At 42.4% G+C, this 7,202-nt stretch overlaps 1 protein-coding gene across 1 annotated transcript; it reads left to right on the top strand.

The window, feature by feature from the left end:
• Positions 1-1,326: 1,326 nt before the first annotated feature.
• Positions 1,327-6,992, top strand: LOC113113113 (sphingolipid delta(4)-desaturase DES1-like). The gene is made up of 3 exons (XM_026279287.1): positions 1,327-1,630; positions 3,038-3,780; positions 6,188-6,992. The coding sequence occupies exons 1-3, from the start codon at positions 1,549-1,551 to the stop codon at positions 6,332-6,334; spliced, it is 972 nt and encodes a 323-aa protein (XP_026135072.1). The 5' UTR covers positions 1,327-1,548; the 3' UTR covers positions 6,335-6,992.
• The last annotated feature ends 210 nt before the right edge of the window (positions 6,993-7,202 follow it).

The following is a 7,202-nucleotide window of genomic DNA, read 5'->3' as shown; positions in this document are numbered from 1 at the left end:
ATTTCAGTCTGGTTCTGCCGGGTGGGGGAAGTCAATGGAAGTGTTTAACTTGATCTCCTGGGTTTCCATGTGATGTCCAGCGTTGCATTTCCATTACGAACAACACATTTGGCACCAAATTTCTCTTCTTTGAATTGAAATTGTAAATAATTGTTCCAGTGGTGTTAATGTTGAAAGCTGTTGTGTGAACAAGTTGGTTGGTCATCTTGCTTGGTTCTTGTGGCACTAGAACTGATTTATGACTTCCTGAGGAATTCGGCTCGTGTTTCAAACATCGCTTTGATAGACTCTTTAATTTGTCTGGTTCGACTCATTTCTGTTACATAATTTAGGGCATTTAAAACAAAGAGCCATGATTAAGCTGTGTGAGAAAGTTCTGTAACGACCCATATCTGTCACCAATCAGAACGAGCGGTTTTAATCTGTAGTGTTAAGATATATTTACCAATAAACAAACAAACATGTTACAGAGGGGCTGACTAGACAGTCACTGCTTCCAGAAGTTGTGCACTTTCAGAGTATGTACCACATTTAATGATATACTGCTCAGTCATAAATTAAGTTTTTTAAGTACCGCACATGCACTCTATGAATATGATACTGCTATAGTATAGTACATAGGGCGAGGAGTCTAATATTGTCGAAACTGTGATGAAAGGAACAAAGCAAAGATTAAGATCATATGTGACACATGAGAAGAGCAGGTCAAGGTTTTGTGTGGATGCTATATCACCATCTGATTGTGAAGAGAACAGTTTTCCATTGACTTCCATTCAAACTGTATACTCTGACAAAATAAACCTTTAACTTATTTTAGTTTTATCTATCTGTTGCACACATCATCACAAGTATATATATAGCAAGTAGTTTATTTTTTTGACTAAGCGAAAATGCTTCAGATTACATATATTACTGTTTTATTAGTATTTAATCTCCTGTTATATGTTATTGTGAGAATATTTGGTTATTTTAAAGATTTTATCTATGTTCTCATATGCAATCTAAGCCTACTCTTGTCATATCTTTCTTCAATTATTGTTTCTTAACTCCATAATCTCCCCAACATTACAAGACCAAAGTACTTCTGCAGCTACTCTGATCTGAAATAAATGGCCTCATTTCATCAGTCTAAGATAAGATTCATTGCAAACTATTGTTAAATGTTTATCTCTGTAGATAGTACAACTGCAAGTGCAAATGTGCTCAGAAAAATAACAATGTATGTGCACGTGCATTTGATACTGTCAGCTCTTTAATGTGGATAAAATCTGTGAAAGAAAGTCTGCTGCAAACCTCTGTCTGCAGAGAGAGAGCGTGACGTCATCTGGAGGCTCCGCCCACCGCGTCGCGTCACTCTGCGTGTCCCGTTTAGAAATCGAAAGATCTTAGGAAAGAAAGGCGCTAAACGAGGAAGGAGAGCATGTTGATGTCCAGCAGCTGCTGTTAACCCGTGTGGATAAAACCCGCTGCTATTCCTGCAGACACGTGCTGAGCGCAAACCTTTACGCCGAACTAACAGTAACAGTAACAGTAACAGTTCGCGTCAACATGGGGAATCGCGTCGCTCGCGAGGACTTTGAGTGGGTTTATTCGGACCAGCCTCACGCCGACCGGAGGAAAGAGATCCTGGGTGAGTCTCTTATAATCCCAGCAGCGAGGATGGAGATGATTCTCGTGTGTGTTCAGATCTGTCTGTGGAGCTGTAGTCGGGACTCCAGTAGTTAATCAGCTCAAGACAAGCGCTCTTTATTCTGTAGTAACGTTTCTGTGCCATCGCTCCAGTGTTCAGTGTTTTTTTCTAAGTAAATAAAGCCGTGTGGTGTGAGTGTTGGTTGTTAGGTCTGAGATGACCGTTATGTGCGGGCCGCTCCCGCCTCGAGCCCTTCACTGAACACTCAACACTGAACACCTACAGCTAACACACTTCTGACTACAGCTAACACACTTCTGACTACAGCTAACACACTTCTGACTACAGCTAACACACTTCTGACTACAGCTAACACACTTCTGACTACAGCTAACCCCTCACATCTGACCCACACAGACAGCACTGCGGAGGATCTGCTCAGAGATCACTGAGAGAACCTTTTTATATCGATTTAAACTGAGTACCATTCGAATATACTATGACTCTCTTAACAATGTGATCTCTATGTTGTGTGTTCATTCAGTAATGATCTGTTAAGTGTTAAAATGGCGAGTGACGGTCACATGAGGAAGACTAGCTATTCTGTTCATTCATGTCTCTCTCTCTCTCTCTCTCTCTCTCTCACACACACACAAAAGCACTCTGTTGCTAATTCATGATTTATTCACGTTGCCCTCACTGACACACACACACACACACACCAGTCTTCTGGTAAATTATTCTGTAGATTTTCAGTTACTTGTAATATTATTTACGTGTTCTGTCCATGTCCTATATATTCTGCTGCAGCTGTTGTGAATAAAGAGATGAGCTGTATTTTGTATTGCACTGTAATGAATATGGTATATGGAGCGGATGATTTCTCCTGCTCATTGGCGAATCATCTTCCTTGTTCAGCAACCCCTCATGTGAGCTCATGTTTGTCTGATCTGGAGATGATCCAGTGTGTACCTGTGCTGACATGCAGTCGGTCTTATACGCTGTTGCATGTACAGTAAGTGATCCAGACCTGTCATTACCTTGCCCTGCTGCTTTATGCATTAAAACACTGGATTAGGCTGTAAAGTAGCACTCCTACCTCAAAGCGGTCAGTCCTCCCATTGTGAAGTACTTCGTATGCAAAGTTCTTACATTTAAATTCTACTGTGGGTTTTGCATGGTTTTCTTGGAAGCTAAAGGCAAATGGCCTGGGCTTCAAGTTTCATCATGTAAAGCATATTATATGGCTGACTCTGCACGCCCGAGACGTGTGAGCCACCGCATCAGATCCCACTGGTGTCCGTGTGGTGTGCATCTGTCATGGAAATGGACATCATTTGCATGCACCCATCCTCCACATCAGAGTATTTCAGTTTTACAATGGTTGTCTTGTGTTTTCTTTGGCAGCGAAATACCCAGAGATCAAGTCTCTGATGGGACCCGACCCCAGGCTGAAGTGGATCGTCTGTATGATGGTTGCCGTCCAGTTTTTGGCCTTCTATTTGGTGAAGGACCTGCCGTGGAAATGGGTCATGTTCTGGACGTATGTGTTTGGGAGTTGCATTAATCATTCAATGACTCTAGCGATTCACGAGATCTCACACAATACGGCTTTCGGCAACAACCGCGCCAAATGGAACCGCTGGTTCGCCATCTTCGCCAATCTGCCCATTGGGCTGCCCTACTCGGCGTCCTTTAAGCGCTACCACCTGGACCACCACCGGTACCTGGGTGGAGAAGGGGTGGATGTCGACATCCCCACTGATTTCGAGGGCTGGTTCTTCTGCACCCGTTTGCGTAAGCTCTTCTGGATCATGTTCCAGCCGCTCTTCTACACCATCCGTCCCCTCTGCATCAACCCCAAACCCATCAGTCAACTGGAGCTCATCAACGTGTCCATACAGCTCTCGTTTAACGCTCTGGTGTACTGGGCCTGGGGCGCCAAGCCCTTGGTCTACATGATGATGGGCTCCATGCTAGGAATGGGTCTCCATCCCATCTCAGGACACTTCATCGCAGAACATTACATGTTCCTCAAAGGCCATGAGACCTACTCTTACTACGGATCCCTCAACCTGCTGACTTTTAACGTCGGGTACCACAACGAGCACCATGACTTCCCTAGCGTCCCAGGACGCCGACTGCCGATGGTAAGACGAGTTATTCAGTTCATCTCAATAATTAAGTAGTTATCTGTTTTACTTTTTGATGCCACCCCAAATATAATGATCACCTTGTGATGGAGCCGTTCAAACATAATAGCAGCTCTATATTTTTATGTATGAACTCTCATTTGTACTTTGTGAGGAAAATATCAAGAATGATTCTATGAAAACAAATCAGATTTTGAATTTTAGAAGAGAGCTCCATGCATGAACTGTGTTCTGATTGATAGGGGCCCTACTCAGTGTTCTTTGGAAGGGTTTGATTGATAGGGGCCCTACTCAGTGTTCTTTGGAAGGGTTTGATTGATAGGGGCCCTACTCAGTGTTCTTTGGAAGGGTTTGATTGATAGGGGCCCTACTCAGTGTTCTTTGGAAGGGTTTGATTGATAGGGGCCCTACTCCGTGTTCTTTGGAAGGGTTTGATTGATAGAAAATCACCCATTTATGTGATTAAATCTAGCCATTGGCTAATAAATTCTTAAATTTAATTTGCCATTGTGTGTTAGAGGTTAATTTATTATTATTCTGAACTTCTGAATCTGTACTTTTTCAGTTAATCTCAATGGATGCAGTGTACTTGTATTTGACTCACCACAAACTTTATTGTGAAGGCGCACTGTGCCATTTTATAAATAGAAATATATAATTTTATAAAGGCTGGTGAGTAAACTTAGAAAGTTACTAGCCAATGGTGATTGTATTTCAAAGGTGTGCTTGGAAAGTTGTACCTGCCCCAAAAGCCTCGGCATCCATCTTAAAAGCTGTGTGACCAGAGGCATATTAAAACACTGATAAATTAACCCATTAATTTACAGCGTAAGGTTAGTCACCTTTCATTGCCCTCAATCTGGCAACCCGTGTGAACAGAGTTTGAGGGAGAACGTTGGAGAAACCATGCTATCCAGTCTTTTGGATCCGGACTGCTAGCTGTCAATAATACATCCTGAACCATTAAACACCAACATCTGAGTGTGAAAGTACATCACTTTCTTTTCAAGTTCCAGATGTAGGGTTGGTAGGGGCCTAATCATTCAGTCGTGTCAGTCATCATTACGAGCTTAGATAAGCCAGTCATTGCGTCGTCCCATCTCCTCCTCCATTTCTGTTATTCTCCATGAAGTACCACAATGGGACGTTGAACTTGGTGCTCAAGCTGAGCCTTTTGCTACGTTCACACTGGCCTGAAACGACCCAATTCCAATTTTTTACCCCCTATGCGACCTGGATCCGATCTTTTCATGACAGTCTGAACGACACAGATCCGATCTTTTCAAATGTGACCCAGGCCACTTGGATATGTGGTCCTGAATCTGATACGTATCCGATCTTTTGAAATGCGACCTTCGTCTGAACGGCCGAGCCACAAGTATCCGACCCGTACGTCATTGATACGCTACAAACGCCATAATTCTGCGTTGAAGTAGGCGGGAACGAGAAGAGCCACTCACATCATTATCCCACCCCTCCTGGCACCCACACGTTTCTCTGTACCGACGTTGCTAACACTGCTCCACAAAACGCCATGGCCAAAAACCTTCTTTTTAATTTTCTTCTTAAAACGAGAAGATTGTAAATGTGCTGGCTCCGTTGGTGAAATAACTTTAATATTGCAAAAAGAGATCCGCTGTTGACTACACTGTTGTTGACATCCATGTTTAACGTTAGCTACTTCCGCTAACAACGAGTGACGTCGTTCACTGTTGAGTACTCTTCTGCGCATGCGGGTCACTTATGGGTCATTTCATGTTCACACAGGAGATCACAAAAGGTCGCATTTAATTGGAAATGTGAACGGCCTTGCAAAAAAATCAAATTAAAAAATAAAATCGGAATTGAGCATTAAGCCCTGCAGTGTGAACGTAGCCTTAGACTCGAGCCTCTGTCGAGGACAGCAAGCCAAGGTTGTTTACCATTAACCATCAGGACTGTATGGGCAGCAAACTCATGAACCTGTTTTAAGAGGCCTTCCAGAACATTCACGAGAAAACCTTCCGTTGTTTTTGCATGCATATAAAACAGCCTTGAGCCAAAGCAAATCAAGTGAGGAAGTGCTCAGGAAGCATGCTGAAGCTTTGCTCGTATGATGATAAGACAGACTGTTTGGTTTCCTTCAGTCAAGTTCCTGTTATTATGAATGTGCTATTACACTAATAGTGATTTGTTGACTGCACCAGAGTCAGCTAAACATTCACTGATTGTTTATTCTCAAGAGGAGGTTCGTTACATTGCCTAACTAGTCTAGTCTGATGTGAAAGATTAACTCCTCTGAGCATGTGAGCTCAGACATGTAAACAATGCAGTTCATCTCTCATATCAGAGCATCAGGTACTGTGTGTACGTCAGCAGCTCAACTAATGTGATCCTCAGATACTCTGTGTGTCCCATTCCTCAGGTGAAGGAGATCGCAGCGGAGTACTACAGAGAGCTGCCCTGCTACACCTCATGGGTCAGGGTCCTGTATGACTTCATCATGGACGATGAACTGAGTCCGTACTCTCGCGTGAAGAGACGGCTGACAGGAGAGGTCAAACAGGAGTGACCGGGACATCTGCGGACGGTGTTAACCCTCGCCTGCTACAGACTCCATCACACAAAGGACAAGGCCATATTACTCTCTGGTTTTTAGCTATTTTAGTGCTATTGAATTTTAATTGTGAACCAAAAATTTTTGCGTTCTGCTGTTGCACATTGTCTGACACTTTTATTATAGTTTTATTGAATTTTGTTCTGCATTTACTCCTGTGTGACTGTTATACATTGGAAGTAGGGATGCACAATATTATCAGAATCAGCTGATGATGTCCAGATAGTCTGATTTGGTTCAGGTTTAGGAGCGGTTCAGTGGGTCTATCAGTACTCGGTGATTAATGCTACTCATCTCTCAGTAATAGACGCTGTGGTTGGTGAAGAGGCCCGTGTGTTTATATCTGTTACACTTTGTTTCATCATTTAACCAAGTAAACTGACACACCTCGGCCAGCAGTGAATGAAGTCTTGAGCGGTCAACATTTATACATTTACTGTGACGCGAACTGAAAAGCCTTAATACATTTTAGTTGGTGTCTTATGATGTTATTGTTGTCCATCTGAAATATTCGATATATTTTATAAGTATACACTACTGTACTGATCAAAGGTTTGGATAATTGAAAACTTACTCATTTGGAAAATAAGAATAATAAAAACTATTTTACACAGGTTTTAGATCAATCATTATAGGTTGAATATAAGAAATAAAAGTTTACGTGTGTCATATCCTTGGACTGGTAGTGCATATATATTACACACACACACACAATCTCAAACCTCTCAATGATTGCTAGTTCAGCTCATGATGGAGGAGTCAGGGATACAGTTGAATGATATTTTCCTTCTGAAACACACTAAACTATGACCCCATGTGTTTT

This window comes from Carassius auratus, chromosome 13, assembly GCF_003368295.1.
Source record: "Carassius auratus strain Wakin chromosome 13, ASM336829v1, whole genome shotgun sequence".
NCBI lineage: Eukaryota > Metazoa > Chordata > Actinopteri > Cypriniformes > Cyprinidae > Carassius > Carassius auratus.
The sequence above is the reverse complement of the archived record's forward strand: the minus strand, read 5'-3'. Positions and strand labels throughout refer to the sequence as shown.

Bases quoted from the DNA above. Each gene is read 5' to 3' on its own strand.
- LOC113113113 (XM_026279287.1), top strand. From the start codon at position 1,549: ATGGGGAATCGCGTCGCTCGCGAGGACTTTGAGTGGGTTTATTCGGAC. The intron at 1,631-3,037 runs GTGAGTCTCTTA...TTTCTTTGGCAG, and splicing joins CCGGAGGAAAGAGATCCTGG to CGAAATACCCAGAGATCAAG. The intron at 3,781-6,187 runs GTAAGACGAGTT...CCCATTCCTCAG, and splicing joins CAGGACGCCGACTGCCGATG to GTGAAGGAGATCGCAGCGGA.